Source organism: Sebastes fasciatus, chromosome 1 (genome assembly GCF_043250625.1).
Source record: "Sebastes fasciatus isolate fSebFas1 chromosome 1, fSebFas1.pri, whole genome shotgun sequence".
NCBI classification, from domain to species: Eukaryota; Metazoa; Chordata; class Actinopteri; order Perciformes; family Sebastidae; genus Sebastes; species Sebastes fasciatus.
In genome coordinates this window covers 41,223,742-41,247,630 of record NC_133795.1, presented here as the reverse complement: position 1 = coordinate 41,247,630, position 23,889 = coordinate 41,223,742, and the positions used below count along the sequence as shown (strand labels likewise).

The 23,889-nt window shown below is 43.2% G+C and overlaps 1 protein-coding gene across 2 annotated transcripts in view; it reads right to left on the bottom strand.

The window, feature by feature from the left end:
* cadpsa (Ca2+-dependent activator protein for secretion a) overlaps nt 1-23,889 on the bottom strand; it is a 199,583-nt gene that overhangs the window by 160,342 nt on the left and 15,352 nt on the right. For both annotated transcript variants that reach the window (XM_074648789.1, XM_074648797.1), the window contains exons 2-3: nt 9,935-10,048; nt 4,818-5,150 (exon numbers count right to left, since the gene is read on the bottom strand). In XM_074648789.1, the coding sequence (XP_074504890.1) occupies nt 4,818-5,150; nt 9,935-10,048 (447 nt within the window). The remainder of the gene's footprint in view (nt 1-4,817; nt 5,151-9,934; nt 10,049-23,889) is intronic.

Here is a 23,889-nt window from a genome sequence, read left to right as displayed (position 1 = left end):
TAGCCAAGCTACCTGCAATGAACGAGAGTGAAAACGCTAAGCGACCGACCGGCCAGTTGTTATTATTTTCCGACACACCTCCAACTCCGGGTAGTTTGTGAGCTGCGGCAGGGAATAAATCCGGCTCTGTTGAGTGAAAAAGTGGAACCGTTTCCAGTCTCCCTTCTTCTACAAGTTAGCCACACGCAATGTTACAATAGATTCGCAAAAACCAGTATGCGGTGCAGTAACGGTGCCGTCGTACTTTTCTTTCCGAAGGAGGAAATACATCCAATTTAGCAAAGCACCTCAAAGACAGACATTCAGACAATATGGTTTGTTTTAAATACTTGAAGGCTACATGCCTCTGTTCTGTTTTACAATGTTAATAGACGTTTCTTTTTATTTATTACTTAAAGGCTACATGCCTCTGTTTTTGATAATGTTCAAATGTTTTAATAAAGGAGTGCGTGTTGAATTACATGGGATTGATTGTTTTTTTGTTTTATTTACCGTGGTACCGAATTGGTATCGAGAATCGTGGTATTGGTATCGACTACTAGATTTCTGGTACCGTGACATCCCTATTTCCCTGCAACCTTGACGACTGGAATATTGAATGACTGTTTTGATTGTTCAATGGTCTTGAAACTCACTGGTGGTTTGTTCTCACAAGTTCATAACTGTGAAACTGTTTGTTAACACACTTATGCTGAGGTTTAAACTTAAAAACTCAGATGTTCAGTTTACCCCACGATGGCTCAACTTGCCAAGTTGAGCCACAGGAGCACTTGTTTTTGGAAAGTAATTTTTTTCAGACAGCTTTGTTATAGAAGCATGCTGATCATTTCATTTGATAGGAGGGATCCTGAAATAAAGGTTCATGCTTTCATTTTACTTCTGTCTCATTTTTCCTAACCTCGAGGACAGCATAAGTAAAAATTGGCTCATCTTACCCCACTCTCCCCTACTCAGCGGTACGCAGTACCGGCACTTCTTCATTTTACTCCTTGGCGTACTGTGACTTTTTCATGCGTACTAGAGCTTCTCAAAAGCCGTCGGTACTCTCCTCTGCCCTCTCCATATCAGGTTCTCTGGGAGATTCATAACGGCGCAACGCCAGCGTGAGCCGTGCGAGCTGAAGCCTGGCTGTTCATTTCTCTGCGCTGGTCAACAAGCGATTCTGATCCTCTGCTGTTCACTATAGAGCTCTCTGTCTCTGTGTCTGTCTGTGTCTGTCTGTGTCTGTCTGTGTGTGTGTGTGTGTGTGTGTGTGTGTGTGTGTGTGTGTGTGTGTGTGTGTGCGTGCGTGCGTGCGTGCGTGCGTGCGTGCGTGCGTGCGTGCGTGCGTGCGTGCGTGCGCTCATCTCTCTCTCCGTTTAGACAAAACTGACAAATCTGTGGAATAAGTACATAATTTAAAACCTACTATCAAACAATTTCATTTTTTCATAAGTTTACTTATTTCATTATTTAGGCATGGTACAGTTGTCTTCTTTCTACCTATCGCGTATCCTTTTATAGCATGTTTAACCAGCAATGTCTATCATGTTTGTCGGTATATTTCTATGGAGCCAGGTTTAATTTAGGCAAAGATAGTCCAGGCTTGAGTCAGACAGTACAGTATGAATCTGATCTCCTTTTAGAATTATTATTATTTAAATGTCCGCCAAGAATGCCTTTGGGTTTAGTCCCGTAACACTTTGGCATGATTGACAGTCTGGATAAAGATGTGCTGTTTTTGTTTTTGAGCTGCGCGGTATTCAGTTTTCCCTAACCCCCGTTTCTTGGAGTTCCTCAGTTCCTTCACTACACGCAGCGGCTTGTTCCGCTTCGGCTCCGACAGCTTGCTGTGAGAGGCTGCAGCTTTCTTTTGTTTGGTGTTCTTTTGATACAGTTTAAATGTAGTTTTATTGTATTTCCCTTTGTTTCAGTAAACTTTTTGTTAATAAATATCACTTTTTTGCACTAGTCCTGCTTATCAACCTGGTTCTTCAGCATCCCATTCTAAAGTTTTCCAGTGCCAAACCCCCTCATCTGCCCTTTATATGGGGTGGCGGCACTACATATAAATTGTGACCAAATCCAAATGAAGTGTATAGATAGCAACACCAAACACTAAAGCTGACATTCTTTGATTTAGAGTGGAACAATTTGTAGATCTGAAAGGAAAGCCTGTATTTAATCCTTGGATTTTCTTGCCAGATTTCTAGTGTGTTTTTCCCTCCCACAAGCTTTTCAGCTTATGCCTACAAACATTTCACAGTTTGTTTTGTCAAGTTAATTATACAGCAAGCTTTTTGTAATATTAGTTTTTCTATATTTATTGCTTCTGTGGCTCAAAACTGGTGAGAAAAAGATGGGGTTTTTTACCATACAATGTGTTGATTTTTAGAGATTATCTTGTTGATTCATTATCTTCCTCATGGACCTGTTTCATAACCTGAATATTTTAGAGACGAATCAGAGATGTCTAGCTGTCATGTTTATGACAATTTTGATAATCTATGAACCAGGAAACATCCCAACCATAAGCTGGTCCCAGCTTCTCAAATGTGAGGATTTACTGCTTTGTTCTGCCTCATTTCATAGTCGACGTCATCATGACAGATGTCCCTACGGAATCTTCCCGCCAAGATTCAAAGTGACAGAAAACTCTGGCGGTAATCCAGAATTTCGTAGAACCGTAGTTACATACGTAACTCTCTGTACTGGATGACAAATACCAACATATTCACAAGGAAACCCACCTCACCGGGAATGGCCTGAGGATTCCTGAAAGACCACCAACGCTACTGTTTTGTAAAAGTCTACACTAAAATGCTCGAACAATGGACCACTCTTAAGATGTTTTTTGGGTGTGAAAAACACGGGCTCAGTCTGTGCACGCACAGGGTGAAAAACAAAGATGTGGTTTCTGATTTAGCCGGCATTACTGTGCTCTAAGACAGCCCCCTACAGCCAGCGTTGGCATGAAACAGACAAGATAAAAGGATAAAGGAGCCCTGACAGTGAGCAGGATTCACCCCCCCACAGTCTCTCCAGTGATGGACTGAGCTCTGACTAAAGACTGGCTGTGAACCTATAGGCCATCCTCCAGCTGCCGACAACTAGAAACATTATTACCACATCAATCTGCCTTTACAGCCCAGCTCTCTGCCCTGTTATTATCACACTCGGCATATATTAATAATCCATCCAGCCGGCACATTTTCCATTGATGCAATACCTGGCACTTAAATAGTGGATCATCTTTGTATAGTAGCCAGTCTTATTGTTCCTCCTGCATGCTCAGACTGATTCTCTGCATTCAGATTGACTGAAAAACCTGAAAGAGCCTCGACACACGTCTGATTGAATTTTATTTTGCACATGAAAAAATTGGTTTAAAAACGTTAGCTTAGCTTTTGCTCCATCTTTTTGCATTGTTTTATTATATGGTTCATATTTCTTGCTTAAAGCTTCAAATCAACACCACAAGTCCACATGCAGAGATGCTGCGGCGGTGACAATAAAGACTTAAAGGTCCCATTTTGTGCTCATTTTCAGGTTCATACTTGTATTTTATGTTTCTACTGGAATATGTTTACATGCTGTAATGTTAAACAAAAAACGTAATGTTTCTCATATAGTCTGCCTGAATATACCTGTATTTACTCTCTGCCTGAAACGCTCCGTTTTAGTGCATTTCAATGGAATTGCGTTACCAGGCAACAACTTGGGTCCATGTTTACTTCCTGTCATCTGATGTCATTAACATACACTGCAGCAGGAAATAAACTGGGACACATTTAGAATGCTTACGTTTAAAACTATTTAATGGTCTAAATATTGTATCACAAATTGACAAAAATCCTGACGGCTTGTTTCAAAAGCACAGTTTCTGAATACGGGCTGTGTGTATTTCTCTGTGGATTGAGTGTTTTGATACTTTCACTGTATTTATACAGAACTTGAAACTACTTTATGATATAAAACACATGAAAATCTCACTTTTTACAATATGGGACCTTTAATAAAGAGTTCCTAACTTTGATTATAGAGGAGACAGCGCATGAGTCATACTTTGTTGTTTAGCTATAGCCTATGGGCTTCAATAGTGGACTTCAGTCAATAACACTTCAGGTAGCATAGTAAATCCATAGTAATTCATATTAAACTAAATATTTTTTACAGCAAAATTTGCTGTACACAAACAAAACTATGGCCAAGACAGTTGGTAGGCTACATCATGGGTTTATTGTGGCTCTCAAGCACACAATCTTATCTACGGTGTACTGTAGATGCGGCTAATTCTGGTCAGTGGTTATGTTTTTAAGTAAAAAAGGTACGATAATGTCAAATCCATACCTCTTAAGACCGACTGACCAGGTATCGTGTCCAAACAGGTCGTAGGCTAGCCTGTGGCGTAGCTACTTACAAAAAGGTTGCAATGGAGAATGATCTATTAATAGAAGATATGCATGCCATACCATTTTGAAAAGCTGAGGTCATAGGACAGACTAACAGCCCCTCGCACAAAACAAACAACTACTATGACCAAGATGTTCGTCTGAATTATGACATGAAATAAAATGACAATTCAATCTGATCATCAAGCTAATTTTGGAGTTATTAAATAAAAAAAAAAACACATGGTAAAACAGCTTTCTTGATCTGCCCCTCAACATTGAGATTTGAGTCAAAGGACACACTCAAATTCCCAATGAGACATTAGGCCAGAGATTGGGCATAACGTCTCAGAAATAAACAAGTGGAAAGGAAAGGTGGACAGACACACACACACATACTGTATTCCAAAATGCAAAGTTCCATATGATATGTAGTTGAGTACTGACCTGGCAGGCGTTATAGAGGAGCTGGTGCTCAAACTTCTTGATGCCCAGGATTTGCTGGAACATCTCGTACAGCTGGTCCTTGCTGAGGATGAGCTCGGAGGCGGCGCTGGCCGTCATCCTCTGCTGGTGCTTCCTGGGGTCCTCCTCGCCTCGGTAGATGGTGTCGAATTTGGCGATCCAAGAGCTCAGCACCGTCTCTTTGCTCAGACCGTCGATCTCTGGCAGGCTGCGCACTCGCTTCTCTATGTGCTTCTTAAAAACCTCCCGAGAGTCGCTGGCAGAGCAGCCGCCGCTCTGCACCATCCGCGACACACGGTCGCTTTTCAGAAAGATCTGCAATCAATTTTGTGAATTGAAAAAAAATTGTTTTATTTTATCCCCCAAATTTCTGATTCTACTGTATGTATAACAAACTCATCATCAGGAAGGCTGGCTCCAGTCTGGGGATGGATCTTGAGAGAAGGATGCTGCTAAAACTACAGCATAACTCCCTCACCGTTCATGCCTTTCTGGAAGAATAGTAACACCTTCAGCGACGGACTGATACTACCGAGGTACACCAGTGAATACCATCCTCACAGTGGCTATGAGCCTGCGCTACTCCTCTCTAACTGACAACAATTACTATCATGTAGGCTACCTCACTCTACTGCTATACCCGCTCTTTCTATCCTGCTTTCCTCCTACACTCCTATACTCCTATACTGCTTTCAGTGCAATGCACCACTTTTGGTTTGGGTGTTTTGAAGTGGGGTTGTAGGAGGTACTTATCCATAGTCAGTTTATTACCTAAAGTAGATGGGTGGTCGGCACGTCCCCAGTTTGGAGAAACAGACAGGGGCACCAGCACTGGGGCAAAGTAATGTTGTGGACGGGGGGCATCATCTAAACATATTTTAACCACCTAAAAAAAAATGTATATCTGTTTAAAGGGACAGTTTGTAACTTCTTACACGTATAAATCATTGCGGGTCGGTGTCCCATGCGCACTCGCGTGTGGCTACGCTGTTCAGACTCAGACTCCAACACAAACTACACGGAAGCACCAAAACCGTAAAGTTATATCTAGTGAAGCCCGTCTGATAAACAGTGTTAACTCTTTCTGCTTCAGCCCCCCGACCGCGGTCAGAAGACACAGAGGAGACCGTAGCTTTGGTCTCCAGGACCGGAGTCTCTGCTGTACTCTGCTCCTCTGCCTGCTGCATTCACTCACACACCGCGATCATTCTTGCTCTCTCGCTCCACCTCTCATGTGCATGCGCGCACACGTGCGTTATCGTCTCCGACCAAAAATCCGGTATCTCCCCTGTTCCTTCTGACCGCGGTCGGGAGGCTGAAGCAGGAAAAGCCAACACTAGGATCAGCATTGATTCATGGAGAGACCTTCGTCTGGTCAGTTAACATTACTGCTAAGCAGCTGAAATATAGAGTGATATTGTGGTTTTAGCTGACGTGTGTCGCCTCACTGTTTTGACCGATGCTCGTTCATGTCTATGTAGAGCGAGCACAAGCGCGAGCAACAGGACGCTGACTTTCGTTGACTTAACGGCCACAGGTGTCGCTGTTAACAAGCAATTTCTGATTCTTACATAGAGTCCCTTTAAATGTAAGTTATATTTAGAGTATTTGTGCCACGTTATCTTGCCCTTTTCAACGGGGAACAGAACTGAAAGTGAAAAGTACCTATGCTCTCTTTAATGCCACTAGAGTCTGTAGACAAAAACAGTATAGATAAGTTTCACTTTCAGCTCAGTTCCCCGTTGGAAATTATTCTAAATATAGCACCTTTCTTTTAGTTGTATACAATAGGGTTTGCTTCTGCCCACGTCCACAGCAGTACATTGCTTTGCTCCCGTGCTGGTGCTCCTGTCTGTTTCTCTAATCTGAGAGCATGCCAAACGCTGCTTATTGACAGTAATACACTGACTATGGTTAAGTACCTCATATAATACCACTTCAAAACATCAAAATTATCACTTTAACACATTTGATGCATTTTTTTTCCCATTCACACTTTACTTGAAACATTTGTAATTTGTGAGGTTTGTAACTTTAGTAACACTGATGCACCTTGCAGCCGTTATCCATCGCTTGATATATAAGCCAGGACCCTGCACTACCATTTATGCATATCATCGTCGTATGTATCTCCCTTCATTGCTTTATTGTATGTATGGATCTTTTTCCACATATATTTTATTTTACATACAATATATCCGTGTATATGTAATATGTACAGTATATATTTATTGTACAATGTGTACTGAGCATCTTGGACTAAAAAATGTAATCTTCTTTTGAGTCAGTGAGTTGAAAAACATGTCAAAATGCTACCTCTCTGCACAGCAGAGGGCATATTTAGGGCCAAGGATGTAATGTTTTCACCGGCATTGGTTTGTTTGTCAGTCTGTTAGCAGGATTACTCCAAAAGTCTGAAATGGATTTGAGTGAAATGTTTTGGAGGGGTGGGGTGTGGCACAATGAACAATCCATTACATTTTGGTGGCGATCCGGATCATGATCCGGATTCAGGAATTTTTTTAAGGATTCAGATCAGCCTGAGCATTAAGACCACAGGCACAGTGTAACTGATGACGCGTTAATGACGCATGACCCAGCCTCTTTCCTTCTGCTAGCAGAGAAAGAGAGAGCGGACAGCTGTAGATTCTGCGTTCTTTCACATTAAACTCTGTGAAATTACAGTTGAGTTCGAGTTTTGTTTCTGTCCAGTTTGAATGGAGTGTTTTACGATTGCTCCGCTACGTACAGCTGACAGATTGCATGTCATTGGAGATTTCTTCACAGTGGATTTCCCAGAGTCGCAGGGACACTGTTTCTGGAAAGACACACTGCTGTTGATGTTTGTTGTCATTATGATTTTTCAATGCTGTGAAAAGCGCAAATGAAATTCCATCCACCCCCATTGTATTGATTTTTTTTCATGTTGATTTTCTACCAATTAAAGGAAACAAAGAAGAATTTCAATCACAAACCAGATCTGTTTGCATCATGTGAAAGCTGAGCCATACTTGGAAAAACTGTAGCTCGTTACTGATGGGTGGTAAATTCCTGTCACCCCCTATCAACACTTCCAGGCCATTTTTTTTCCTCTATCTTTCTATTTCTGTCTGTCCACCATCCCCCCTGTCTCTGTCTACCTGCAGCAGGTTTACCCTGAAGCTAAAGCCGAGCTGAGAGCTTCTGGTTTTAATTGAATTGGATAACCTGTGTGCCACCAGCTTCATCTGTTAAATATCACACCTTTCTCATTTGGCTTGCTGGTGCTGCCCCATTAACTGATAAGGAAAGTGCCAGTCAATGTGACAGCGGCGCCAACCCAACAGATACACTCCCTTGTTTTGTTCTAGCACCCTACTGCACACGCAGATCTCTAAATGTCCTCCTTTGCAACGTGTGTTCCTGGATCAGCTTTCAGAAAACACATGCACAGTAGTGATTATACAATAATGTTTGCTGTAAGGCTTTTTTTCATTTTTAAACCTTATTAAACGCACACAAATATATAGTTAACCATCAAAGGAATCACGAAAACCCAAGAATAGGGGACATCAGATTACTGCATACCATGTATATTATTTTACGAGATATTTAAGCGGGGTATTAGGGATGCTAATTTTGAAAAATGTTCTTAACCGATAACCGACCCTCGTTAACCGATTATCACCCGTTAACCGACGAGATTTGTGCCTCGCATGCAGCGGTTTACCAGCTGCAGGTTATGAGCACAACAGATATTGGTTGACGGGAGTCTCCAGTTCACCGTCCGGGAGCGTTAGCTTAGCAGCTACGATGCTGCGTGTAGTGTCGCGGACATGCAGCCACTTTCCCAGTAAAAGTCTCCACCGCACATTTAGTTTAGTTTAGCAGGTTGTCAGCTGTGTGTCTGCCCGGCGTAATGACACTCTGTCTGCCTGGCATAACATAAGCGATTATCCACCAAACAGTGTGTGTATTTGTGCTACGTTAGCAGCTCTAGCATTGCCGGAGGCTTTGTGCTCGCCGCTGCACACGTAGTCTGTGTAACTTTAGTGAGTTTTCAACAGACTGTGTGTGTGTTGGTGGTGAGTGTGAGGTTGTTGGTGGCGTTCTAGCTGTGAACGTAGGTCTAGCAGTGTGTGTACAACTTATTTGTCGGTGAATAAATGCAATAAAACTACAACTCCTCTAAAGGTGGGCTGTTAAGGTGGACCAGCTTTTCTCCTTAAAGTGACAAGTCGCTCCTCTGAGCCGCTCAGCTTTTTAATGAATTATCAATATTTCTTCAACCGTTTTAACCAATAGCGTTAATCGGTTAAAACGCTTAATGTCGGTTAACGGTTAAACGGTTAATTATTAACATCCCTACAGGGTGTTGTATCAAAGTCATCATTTTAGTATTGTGACAACTCTTATGCTAAGGGGTCCTGTCTAAGCGTCCGTATGTGACGAGTTGGGTGTGAGAACAAAAACCAAGAACTGAAGCTTCAGCTACTCACCGTGAGTTGCTCTGGAAACTGTATGTGAAATGTGAAGTTGTAAATGAACAGTACAATCCTGTAAAGACTGTTAAGACATGTGAGCTGGAGAGAAGACGCTGGCTCTTCTTTTATCCCATTTTATTTCCCTCTTCTATTCTTGGTTTGGATCCAGCCCACTGAATCCTGGTCGTTTGGGAGCATATTATTAAGACTGCCCTGAGGAGCTCAGTGCATGCTCTATATCATTTATCAGAGCCAAGACAAGTTATCTCCGCTGAGATTTGGATACTTTTCTCCCCCATTATAGTTTCCCTGCTTGGACGGATTCATTTTGAAACAAGGAGAGGCTTGCAAGGGGAACTTAACAGCTTGCAAAAGGTAGTGTAGACATCTGAAATGACATAAAGGGTGCAGGCATTTCCTATTTCTAAATAATGATGATAGAGTTAAGTATTTAACTGATTCTACAGGGACAGAGGTCACATACAGCCACAAAAGACCAGGTTAATGTCTTGCAAAACACAGCAGTATATAATGCATGTGAAAATATATGCATTCATACCAGGGTTAAAAAAGACTACATTAAATATCCATTTTGTGTGTGTATGTGTATAGTGGTGACAGATAATACCGACTCACCTCGTAGTAGCTCTGGACAGCGTTGATAAAGGCCTCATCAGCCACGATCTGGGTTTCTCCACCGAGGAACGCCTGGAAACGCTCTTTGACTGTTTGCAGGTGCTGCTTACTGATCTGAAGGAGACAGTAGGAAACAGGAAGATATTATGAAAAACACAAGTAAAACTTAAAAAGCTTCAGGTTCATAATTGAAATAAAAACAAAACTATGCTATATTATTGTCAAAAATGTACTAAAATGCTGTTGAATGGGAACCACGCCCCTTTCACAAATGTCATGGTCTAAGGCAGTCCAATAAATCTGAGTAAACGTGAACAACTTTTTCCCAAATCAAAAATTCCATAATAACCTTTCAGCATATTGTAATTCAAGTGTTCTGAGAGATAACTAGACTTCTGCACCTCCTCATGGCTCTGTTTTCAGGCTTTAGAAAATCTAGCCCGTGACGGGAGACTTTGACCAATCACAGGTCATTTCAGAGAGAGAGAGAGCGTTCCTATTGGCTGTGCTCCGGTCATGTGACCGGAACTTGGCGTTCCTTCACCAGATTTCACAATGGCGGCGGCGTCACAAACTTTCTCATTTTCCAGCTAAACCGTGCACTACAAATTCTGAGAACATCTGAGGAGAGAAATAGGCATTAACGTAACAGAATATTGATTCATATTTGATCAGCGCTGCCTAGTTTGACCGTTTGGTCGGAGTTCGCGAGTGATTGACAGCCGGCTCTCATAGACAGCAGATGAACAGTAGACCTCAGATCAGCTCTGACTGCTTGTTTTCCTCCGGTCTGTGAAATCTTGCAGATGCCGTTAGGAGCACCGGAGGACACAGAGGAACATTATTTTTTTCAGGTTACCTGTTTACTGGCAGGATATAGTGACCATTTTATAAATATAACTTTTTTTAGTCATATTTGCTCCAATCTCACCTACTTCAGCTTTAAATATTGATCCTTGAAAGCCAGGAAAATTCCGATGTCTAATCACCTCGATAGACAAAGGGCCTACTTGCCCAACCAACAGGACATGAAACAGTTTGAGGCTCACAGCACATCTAAAGAACCTTTGATGGTGTGGATCCAAGCCCTCTAACTAATGGTAACTAAACAAGAGAGCAATGTGGAGGACTGTTTCGAAACCTGGAATGGGAAATTACACGTGAGAAGTATTTTTTTTTTTGCCGTCAACTGTACGAACGGCAGAGGTCTTGGTTGAAAAATGTTGTAAATATCTGAAAAAGGAAGCCTCCCCATCGGCTCAGAGATTGGAACTAGCTGTTAGCATTAACGATCTAGTCAGAGACCCCGATTTGAATCCTGCCCAGCTCACATTGTTACCAGTGTTGATGGTAAATGTAGTCGATTGAAGCAATAAATTCCTCAGTGCGTGCTATATTGACCGAGAAAGCTGCAGTTCTACAGCTGCAAAATCTGTTGTTCTTCCGTATATCGGTGACGTGACAGTGACGTACTCGGTATATGGAAGAACTACAGAGTGCTGCTTCAGCTTTGGTAGCTGCGGGGCACAATGCCACTCAAAAACTTCCTTGTTCTCTTCTCTCGTGTTACGTTTCCATCAACGAAAATGGCATCCCATGCAGTGCAGAGGATGTTATGAGCGAGGATTTTTTTACATTGGACATTTTACAGTGTTTTGGCTGACTCACATATTCCACTGGACAGAGGCTGCTGCTGCAGCGGGGAGGATATGGCCGGAAGGAACCCTCCAAAACCTGAGCTGCCGGGAGCAAACACCGACTGGTGGAGCCTTTGCCCAAATTGCCTTCCGATGCCAACAGAAACAGAATCATTCTGCTGTAATGAATGCCAGCGTGGGCAGTTTTTGTCGGATGCTGTCGCCGATGACAACCCAGAGAGGGCAAGCCGCGTGCGCATTACTATGCACGAAAGTTTTCCTCGTCACTTGGACAGAGGTGAACTGGAGACCTTCTCCAGGATCCTGAAAATAAACTGTTTTAAAATTCAACACAGTTCAAAATTCAGTTTGAGAAAAATAATGCACTGCGTGAAAAAAGTGTGATTGTCATCAGTAATCAGCACTGTAAATTGCTGTGCAAGTTCAGGTTAACGACAGCAGCACAGAAAACTCCCAGGAACTGCCATGAACTGACAATGAGTTTCAATTTCTGGCAGTTTTACAACCCTGGGAATCTTGTCAGTTGGCCCCCTCGGCCCGGAGTCCAGGGGAGGCTGTCACATGAATATGAAAATGTTGTGAGCTATACAAATGCAAATCAGGATAGTAGGGGGATTTTAACTGACCAATGGTCCAGAGGTTACACCGTTTTCTTAAAGGTAGGCTACTAACTCCAGACTTCAGCCTGGTGTCGATAGAGAAGGAAGAAGGTAAGATTATATTCAACTATGTTATTGTACAGACTACAAGTACTGAGACCAGGAAATGCAGTTTAGCATCTAACCAGATGTGCAAAAGAAGCAGTAAAGTGCAGTGTAATGTACATATAATATGTATAATATAGGCCTGTATAAGGATTGTGTCACCACGCAGTGGAGCAGTTCTGATTGTCTGACTGTTTACAGCTGCTGGAAGCGAGGCACAGTATTAGTAACAGCAGCAGATAACATCGGCTTCTGGAGGGGCGTCACAATTGATGTCTGGGTCGACGGCTACACATCACAGACGTCCGCATTGAACCACATTCGGACAAAATGCCACCAATCACATATGACTCAGAAGCAGCAAAAAGACATTTCAGGGCTCATGTGATGCCCCAGATCAGTCTGGAGGTGCATTATTGTTCCAGACGGTGGCTGGACACTTTGAAAGCTACAGTTGTTGTTTTCACACAGTTGTGTTTGTACATTTGCTGTTTCTGCAGTATGAATAAAGCTTTTACTTTGAATCAACATGTTCCTCACAAATGTTTTTTTTTTTTTCACTTAACCCCAATAAATGAATGTTCATGTAATGATTATAGTGTAGCCCTTATGATAACAACAACATGAATATATACAACATATTACATATATCACATGAATATATAGTCTTCAGTTACTGCAGTATTTTCTTTTATATAGGCTTACAAATTATACGCATGACTTAAATGTATTATTATTACCTCCACCCAGGCCAAAGAGAGACAACGTAGTGTAACGTTATACAGACATAACAACTTCTTCCAAACACTACTAAATGTCTGGTATGGTGACATCCCTTTGCCACAGAGCTTATTTTCTGCAATAATCTAAAACCCAGTGGAAGAGTCCCTTTTGCTTTTTGTCGAGGGAACCCGTGCAATTCTAACTTCTGGGTTGTCCTTAAAAAATAAGTCATCCCTGCACGACTCTATACGGTAAGGGAACAAACGAGAGGAACAAAGGTAAAGCTTTAAAACAGGCTACATTTAATTAAACGTTATTAAGATGATATTGAAGATTGACATTCTGCTGGTTGGCCGTCTATGTGTCTATATAGTCTTTATTGACCTACTGTTTCTCTACAGGTGATGATAGTCTGGAACCCACTGTGTGATGGTCCCCCCCCCGCCCCCCCCCCCAGTAACAACCATAGACACAGTGAGTTTCATACATGTGCATGCTGTCATGTTTAAGTATTATTGACATTATTATATCTAGTACTGAATCATCCTTCAACAAAGACAATAGCGCTACAATGAAATGACCAATAAGAGCCTCCCTCCCTGCTAGAAGACTCCACATCCATTGGCCAGTTTCGTCCGTAGCCCTGGTAACCGTTACCATGGCCACTGCATCAGGGGAGGCAGTATGAGATTACGCCTTCGATAATGGGGGTCAAAGTTCACTGTTCAGATTAACTACAGTAGAGCCAGCTGTGTGCTACTGTTTATCCATAACACATCAGTGCGTGAGTAAATACTATATGACTATAGGTCAGTGTGTTGTCTCACTTGGTGTAATTACTCTTTCCGATTTGTCTTTAACTAAACAAAGTCATATATCTTAAAACCTCTAGCATTCTGTGACATGACTTTAGTTGGTATAGACACCAACACACTGTTCCAGGGTACCAGGCTGGCATAGTTGGTGGTGCATAACATGTAATCATTGTTGAGGACACAGGTAGGAACTGGTCTGGTTATTTGCAAATATTAAAGATAATTATTAATATCAATAAAAATAATATTAGTAAAATAAACACACATGGTCAGAACAGAACAAAAGAAATGTGAGCGGGAACTTTTGAATTTCCCCTCTGCATGCGACACACGGCAGGCTGGGAAGTCTCGCATACGAGGCGGTGCGCCGCAACCGGCTCTAGGTCGGCTTGGAAAGGCTCGGGGCGAAAGTGCTTCCCGGGGCCGTGGAGAAAGTGTCACCGGGGCGGACTGTCCTTAGTTTGCCCAAACCGCGTCGTGCCCCCAGGGCGGGGCTCGGCCCACGTAAAAGGCGCCAGGGGTCTGCGGCGATGTCTGCAACCCACCCGACCCGTCTTGAAACACGGACCAAGGAGTCTAACGCACGCAAGAGTCAGAGGGTGCAAGCAAAACCCCGTGGCGCAATGAAAGTGAAGGCCGGCGCGCGCCGGCTGAGGTGGGCACACCACCGGCCCGTCTCGCCGCACCGCCGAGGACGTGGAGCATGAGCAGGTGCGATAGGACCAGGAAGATGGTGATGAGAAGGTAACGTCACACTGCCGTAAAGTGGTATCGAAGCTGTTTTGCGAGTACGAGTACATGAGCACAGTATCGGACCCGATACTGGTATAGGTATCGGTGTATCCCTAATTGTGTTTGTTGAACCCATCCGCTTCCGCCCACCCGGTGAGTGTCTTTTCGCTCTTTAAACTACGTCACCACACTCCTGGCGCACTTTCTATGTGCGTTTACTGTTGCCGCAGATGGGTTTACATTACAGTTAATGGAACGCCAGCATTTGAGGGTGCCTTGTGCGGCGATAACACACTCCGACGGTTGTAACAAAGCCTCAGCATTTGACGCCCCGGGAATGAGAACGGGCTGATGATGTTATATGTTTTATGGCTATAGGGTTTTATTCTCAACATGTGCAGTATCTTCAGTTATAAACATGCTTTAAAGAACCGTTTTCCTCTTAAGGCTACCACTCTTGGGCTCTATACTCTCTTTCCTGAAGATGTCGTTCCACTCCAGTTGTGCATGTTAAGAGGCATCTGTTTTAATGTAACGCTCTGTTACCACTGCAACTCCAGGGAGGAGATGACAGAGATAGAAAAAAGGGGGGGTAGATATCAAGAAAGGAGGAAGAAGACAGAAGCATTCCCTGGATAACAGAGGTGGATAACAGAGGGAAGGAAGGAACGGAAGTAATAAAAGAGGAGTGAGCCATAGAGAATTGAACAGAGGGAAAAATAGAAATATTTGTATGAAAGATGAGACAGTTTGAAAGATTAAGAGGGACAAATGCATATTGTAGGTTTAGAGGGCCGAAGTGGCCCGTATAACTACTGTAGGACTGCAGGGCTTAACGTCACCAGCTTCACAGAGGCCAGTCGAGTGGTGAGCTATGAGAAAGTGGAGCAAGGCCAAAAGGTGTAGATCAGGGGTATTCAATTAAAATTCAAAGAGGTCCAGTAAGAGAAAAGCAAGGTACCAGAACATCACAATGTCAAACTGGCAATATGATTCAATGGTGTACATATTGAAGTAGCAGCTTAGATCGTTTATTTTCTGTGCCCTACAGTTCAGATTTGAGTGGTTATGTTTGCTCAGAAGATTAGTGCTTTGTCTCATAGCGGGATTCACGTCGCTGCTTTTAATAATCACCGTGGCCGCGGAACATGAGACATTCTGATTTTGAACTGCCCGTGAACATTCTTGATTAAAAGCGCTATTTTCGCTGTCCACTTAATTCTCTTTTAGCGTACGTCATGTGAAATTACCTTTCTCTGACTCACTTATTCCTCTCGTCTCATCTCTCCTCTCTGTCTGTGTGTGTGTGTGTGTGTGTGTGTGTGTGTGTGTGTGTGTGTGTGTGTGTGTGACTCGCAATGCTTATCAGAATGCACAGATGTGATTGACTGAGTAGTGAGATGATTTACAACACATGCAATTGGTCTGTGAGTATCTCAGGTTGCTAAACCAGTGTGTAAAGGCTAGAAAAGCTGCGCCGGTTTAAATAGAATCGCTGTGTCAAAATTGATTAATTCCAAAATAATGTATCAGTTATAGGTCCGGGTCTGGATAGCGTTTGCGTTTGAGTCCGGACCTGGACTGCGGAGCGAGAAAACAGTTCATGTGGTCATTGAATGTATCTTGTGTCAAAGCAATGAAAAGCGATCCACAGTTTTTAGTCCTCATTAAAGGTCTTATTGATAACAGCGTTATGCAGACGAATACACAAAATAATACATCCACAGAGCTTTCAGAAAGGTGCCAAAATCAATTGTTTATCTCTGTGGAAGATATTTGACGTCTGGTTCCCACTTCTGACTGACTGTGTGACTGAGACAAGACTTCCTGCACTGACGCTGGCCTCTCCATCAGGCTGCAGAATATGTGAATATTCACCGTGGCAACAAGTCACTACTGACGTTAGCACATATTAGCTATCTTACCTTAATCGTCCAAACAACAATAATCCATAAAATGACAATTCAGCATATTTAAACAAAACCAGCCACAACTACCAACAGCAGCCATAGTACTTACTTACATCCTTAACTAATGTGTTGTCTCCGGTTAGATTGTCAACATGAGTTAAATAACAGCTTCGATCCCCGAGGAGCTACGTTAGCATTAGTGATGGTTGCGTCCACTTACCTAAGTGTATACCCCAGTTCCCTAACTGTAGGCCTATACACCACTGAAGTATAGACTACCTGTGTATTCCCTACACTACACCACTGCTTAGATGACAAGCTATTGGATATTAGCGTGTCAGATAGCTTGTCAGAGACTAGGGATGCCCCAATACCACTTTTTTCAGACCGAGTACAAGCACAAGTACTTACATTTGGGTCCTCGCCGATACAGAGTACCAATACGAGTACTTCTCTGTGTCAAAAGACCCTTGTTAACAGCCAGCTGGAGGGTGTGAGCGACACACGGCAGGCTTGGGAGTCCCGCATACAAGGCGGTGCGCCGCAACCGGCTCTAGGTCGGCTTGGAAAGGCTCCGGGCGAAGGTGGCTTGCGGCCGCTGCCTTACAGCGCTCCCCGCCCGGACCTCGCCGCACAGTGGACGAAAGGGCTCGCTACTCCCGGTGCGACTGTCGACCGGGGCGGACTGTCCTCAATGCACCCCAACCGCGTCATGCCGCCAGATCAGGGCTCAGCCAGCATAGAAGGCGCTAGGGATCTGCGGCGATGTCGGCAACCCACCCATCCCGTCTTAAAACACGGACCAAGGAGTCTAACACACACGCGAGTCAGAGGGTGCAAGCAAAATCCCGTGGTGCATTGAAAGTGAGGGCTGGTGCGCGGCTGAGGTGGGTTTACGGCCAAGCGGGGTCGGGCGCACCACCGTAAGGTGGTATCGGTGCCATTGTATCGGAGCCGTTTTGCGAGTACAAGTACGAGTACGTGAACACAGTATCGGACCCGATACCGGTATTGGTGCATCCCTATTGGAGTCCACAGATTACGTTGCATGAATCTTGAAACACCACAGCACAAAGTAGCCTAACCGCTATAGCTACATGTTGCAAAATGACTTCATACTTTACCACGAAAGATTCATCACTTGACATGACTATCTCTATATCTTCAACTTCCGGTTAAAGACGATGGTGTCAACACCCACCGTGTCTCGCTCCCTTACTCCTTACTTTTCCAACTTTTCAACACCCCGTAACTTCTTTAAAACTTGAGAACTGAACAACACAGTAACTCCGAACAACTGACAACAGAAATGTGGCAACAAGACTACAAAGTAAGAAAGAGCAAACCAACAAATCCGACCCCTTTGGGGAAGCTAACGTTAGCAACAAACTCAACATGGCAGCCATAGCTAGCCTCCTAGAAGAACACAGTAAAGTCCCTCTCTTCCAACTTTAAAAAGCAAAGCTAGACCATATTCAAGGTATGGTGTCAGACCATTGTCAGAAGATTACTTCGCTCGAATCCAACGCTAACTTACAGGATGAGCGCATAATAGCACTGGAAGCAACATATGCTATGCTAGTGGAAAGCAATGCTAAACTGCTAGCCAATGTAATCAGCCTCGAGTCCCACAGCCGGCGCAACAATATGAGAGTTATATATATGAGAGGCCTCGTCCCACTGCTTTTTTCTTGGAGTTGTTATCAGAGGTGACATGACTATCTGACTGTCTCTCTCCACTCGACCATAAAATATGCACGTTATACAATGAGCTGGCAACCACGTGTTGTGAAGTGAATGCGATGGCATGGAGGAAGGAGAATGTGACATCGAGTGGCTGAATGTTATCAATGTTATCAGTAGCAACTTCTGTTATGCTGACTGTGTGAACAGTTTTGAACAAGTGGACTCAGTATTGAGAAATGTGCATTACCAATTGTGACAAAAAACTGTAACATATCAAAAGGTTAGCTTTGTTAGCCTCCATCCTTCTTTTGCGCCTCCAGAGGTTTGAAAACCTAAAACTTCAATTTGCTACACAGACAGAAAGAGGCAGAAGCAGACAGCAGTGCAGTATGTCAGCAGAGTCTCTGGTGAGAGTGGAGGATGGCCAGTTACTACAGCTGCCATCTGGGAGATATCACGGCTGCTGCCGTGCGTGCGTGCGTGCGTGCGTGCGTGCGTGTCTCAGTGGGTGCTATCTGTCTACCTTCCAGTGATTGCTGGATGGAGTAGAGCAGCATCTGGTTAACACATAGCTGAGATCACACTACACACGCCTGAAAGCAGTGGGTATTTTAGGAGCTTACTCACTTGGTCAGATAACCTTGACTTAGCCAATACAGCAGTCTGATATTTATCTTGGTTAAGATGATTGCTTCTGAAGGCATCTTTACTGAGGACGCTCTTAGAAAATCATTGTATGTTAAACCACTACCTGGGCTACCACTCAGAGGTCTGAGTCAAGTGCGTCTTTCAAAAAAACTCTTCAAATTATTCATTGATGACTTGTCGATGTGTGAAAATGGCTTTGTCTGCATCCATTTTTGAGACTTGTTTTACCATCCAACACAACCTTGGTGGAGCTGTTTACACTCACTAAAATGTCAGCCCACTTTACTGCTAACTTGTGGGCTAACCCCCTTCACTTTTATCAGTAGGTGACAAGCAAGACACGGGAACTTGGCTTGGGTCTTGAGGAGTTGTAACATTTATTCACCGACAGCCTTGAAACTGTAAACACACTGCACTGCTATGTTCACAGCAGCCCTGTCTCCTAAAAATGACGTTCCCATTAAACTAAACTGCATTCTCAATTATGTTTGAAAGGAAACATATTTTGTCGAGGTTTACGTTTTATCTCTTTGACGTATCACAAGTAGTCTGCGGAAGGCCACATTAAGTGACATAGTACAACGAGCGACGCGCAGAGCAGGTGATTATTCCACGTGATGAAAGTTATGTGGAATAATAACGCTATTGAAAGTTATTGAAAGTTACGTGGTACGTTATTTAAAGTTACGTGGTACGTTATTGAAAGTTACGTGGTGCGTTATTGAAAGTTACGTGGTACGTTATTTAAAGTTACATGGTACGTTATTTAAAGTTACGTGGTACGTTATTGAAAGTTACGTGGTGCGTTATTGAAAGTTACGTGGTACGTTATTGAAAGTTACGTGGTACGTTATTGAAAGTTACGTGGTACGTTATTTAAAGTTACGTGGTACGTTATTGAAAGTTACGTGGTACGTTATTGAAAGTTACGTGGTACGTTATTGAAAGTTACATGGTACGTTATTGATAGTTACGTGGTACGTTATTGAACGTTACGTGGTACGTTATTGAAAGTTACATGGTACGTTATTGATAGTTACGTGGTACGTTATTGAACGTTACGTGGTACGTTATTGAAAGTTACGTGGTACGTTATTGAAAGTCACGTGGTATACTAACAAATAAAACGAGCAAGTGTGGGAGGTGTGGTGGATGGGTAAAAAAACACAGGACTTTCCCCCATGAGGCCGCTGTTCGTGTCCTGTGTGATACTTTTAACGCTCACTTACGTAGTCATTTTAAGCCAAACCATGATGCTCTTCATTTTAATAGAGCGGGTCACAATCAGACTTGTTTTTGCAAGCACATGGCCATTAGAAAGAATGCAATTTTAAGGCACTTCAGCATTGACTTCATGTTTCAGAACCAGAGATTGCCCCGCTGATTAAAGCACAGTTTACAAAGTGAATTTAAAAATAAAATGATCACGCTCAAATTGAATTGCCAACAACCGATCCGTGAATTGATTTGAATCACCGTTGAATCAATTCTACCCCCCTGCCTTACCAGGTTAGGTTACCAGGCACAAATGTCCACTACGCCGTCACAAAGGCACGGGCATATACGCATTAACAATCCAATGAAGAGCACATACACACTTGTACTCTTGCAGACAGGGTTAACATTAACCCGTCCTCCCTCCTGCAGCAGGCAACATGCTTGAGCTCCCTGGTGATGACATAACATCAAATGGACGGGTAATCCTAGATTACACACAGCACAGCAGACCGACAAAGGATTGAGAAAGTGCTCATCAGGGCGGGACCTGCTATTCACACACTCACACACAAGGCTTTCACAAAAATTACAGGCAGTGGCAAATGCTTACAGCACACACACACACACACACACACACACACACACACACACACACACACACACACACAACTGTGCCCTGCCTCACTTCTAACTCCTTTTTAAGCAAATCCAAAATAATGGAAAACTGCAAAACCACAAGTATGCTTTTTAAATCTTTCATGTCAAACTAAATATCCACACTTGTCTAAAAACTCTTCTCAGAGCAACGATATTGTGATTGAGAGTGTATGGACGCTGTATGAAGACAGCTTCAAAACACGCCACCCACTCTTTACTGGCACAGGATCAGCTGCTGGCAAGTCCTTCTGTCAAAAGTTGAACTGCGACCAACTTCTCCTCACTGGCCCAACAGGCGTTTAATGCCAAAGGACACTGTACTTTTCCCCATTCAGTGGCATTAAATTAACATTCTGTGATAACGTTTCTCGAGCTGCTAATGTCATACTGTAGACAAAGTGCGAAGCTGTCGGTTTAGATAGATTTGATTAGATTAGATGGATCAGGGATTAGTCCGAAGAGTCATCAGTAAATAGAGGCACAGACAGCTTATAAATCTGCTTCTGTGTCAGTTGGTCTTCTGCTCTCTAGACTCCTGACCGTCCTGCTTCCTGGTCTTGTTAAATTAGTCCAAATTTGCCATGTAGAGCAGCCCGTTTGTATGAAAAAGGTGTAGGAAGCGAGCAATAAGAATGCCTTTCTTGCTTTTGGCGTGTCATTTGTACGCCATGTAGGCTGTACTGAGTGACTGCAATGTAAACGCAGCCGGGTAAATATGCTACGCTCAGAGCTAGCGACGTAGAATAAAAAGAGAGAAAGACTGCTTATGGCTGGCGGGTGGGGAGGTGGATGGGTCCAACAAACACAGGACTTTTAACCAGGGGACTGCCGTTCGAGACCTCTGTTTTGTTTAAGTTAGGTTAGAGTTAGTTACTCCTGACGGTGTATTAAATGAATAAAGTGTAAAACTGCCAATATGTCTTGTTTGTTCCTTGTTACTGATAGAGAGTTCAATCATCCAATCCACCAAACAACTCACAACAAGAGTCAACACCAACAGGAGAATACACTGTTTACCATTGGCAGAGCATGTTGGCAATTTTTTCTTGGGCGCTACCCACATAATCAGCTGTGCTGCTCATCCCACAAATGCGTGATCCTTACAAGTTGGACATCATTGTGAAGGTAAATAAACAGGCTTTCCAACGATGTAAAATACAATGTTAATTAGCATTGTAACAACAGAGAAATAATCAACCAAACACAAATTTACAAACTTTTTTTTCCAGGTTTATAATAATCAGAATAAGAATGCATGCCGTTATGCCACTGCACAGCTGTGTTTGATGTTGTGATGAGGTCAGCCATGACTAAGAACTGCTTGAAGTGGACCGCATGATCGAGCATAGGTCGGGAAGGTGACGTGTACCTGGCCACTATGGTCAACGTGGTTATGAGGTGGACACCAGAAGGTGACGGTGTTTCCACGTCCAATACATTCAGACAGACCTTCTCTAATGATCAGTACATTTTGATCATATTATTGCACCCCGTTCTCATTCCAGGGCGTCGAGTACCGACACTTGTCACAGCCGTCGGCATTAGATATCGACTCTTAAGGCTTTAGTGTTTGTATGAGAGGCACCGGGCTTTCCATTACTACGATGTAAACCATTCGTGTCAGTATTACTCTGGGAAAGTGCGCCGGGATTGTGGTGACGTAGCTTTAAAAGCAAAGTCGTACACCGGCAGGCGGGAGGGAGGTGAATGTGTCCAACAAATGCCAAGCCTCCATCCAGAGCGGTCAAACTAGGCAGCGCTGATCAAATATGAATCAATATTCTGTTACGTTAATGCCTATTTCTCTCCTCAAATGTTTTCAGAAACATCTTGTAGTGCACGGTTTAGCTGTAAAATGAGAAAGTTTGTGACCAAGCAGCCATGTTGAGATCAAGTTTGAGGAAATATCAAGCACCGGTCACCAGCCGGAGCACAGCCAATAGGAACGCTCTCTCTCTGAAATGACCTGTGATTGGTCAAAGGGCTAGATTTTCTAAAGCCTGAAAACAGAGCCATGAGGAGGTGCAGAAGTCTAGTTTTCTCTCAGAACACTTGAATTACAATATGCTGAAAGGTTATTATGGAATTTTTGCCCAATGATGCCAAAATGTGCTGCCAACTGAAGCTTAAAGACTTCTGTTGGGGGCAATAGAAATGCTCCTGATCTCTCATTTAGCACCTTTAAAGTCACTTCAGTAGTCATAGGAAGTGACACAGTTGCGTGTGTGTACAGTGCAAATTGCCAGAGTGATTACAGAGTTGGATAGCTTTTAGACTCATTTATAATTTGGCTTTAAAGCTCCTGATAGAAGTGCAACTCTGTCATCTGGTAGAGAGCTCTTCTGAGTTATGGCTGTGTCAGGAGTGTAAATCACTTAAGTGGAACAAAGAGGGATGTTATATCGATAAATGACACAATGCGGACGTTCATTTTGTTCTCAACTCAAAAAGGTTTGAGTGCCGTTTACTTCGAGTTTGTTTGGGCCCGAGTACAGTTACTGTTTTTAGTAACATATTACATGCAAATACATATTAGCGAATATGCAGTTTAAGTGATTCTATGTATGCTGAATGTGATGTTCAAGGTATGGCAATCCTGGTCCCGTTCATGATGGAGAGCTTGTGGAGAACGTTGTGGTCGTCCGTCTAAAAGGCCGCGGACTCGGTGGTGCTAATTGCCCCGTGGCCCTGCAGATGGTGATGATGAGTATCATATTAGACTCTCGATAGATTAGATTGGTATGATGACTCACCCCCAGCCTAATTACGCTGCACTCATTGCTTTCTAAAAGTGGATGTGTCAAAGGACCCTCCATACACTGAAGCACGTGGCGTACTTTCATGTGTGTGCCATGTGTGTGTGTGTGTTTAGCTGTGGGTGTGTGTTTGTACATGAACACAACAGGCCAACTGACAAGGCTTTTATCATAATTAGCAGCCTACATGCTGTCCTCTTGAATTATGCAGACACTATTGATCTGTTTCTACGACACACACACACACACACACACAGACACAATGTGCTGGAAACCTTTGATGGCATAATTCAAAAAGGTTTCTTTAACTTGATTTGCTGCACACTGAAAGCAGTGAAAACTAGTTAATGTTAGGGTTAAAAAGTCTATTCACAGCTTGAGGAAGCCAGGAAGTAATATCTTTCTTATTGACGGTGTATTTTAATGGCCTACTCCAGGTTTGTGCCCT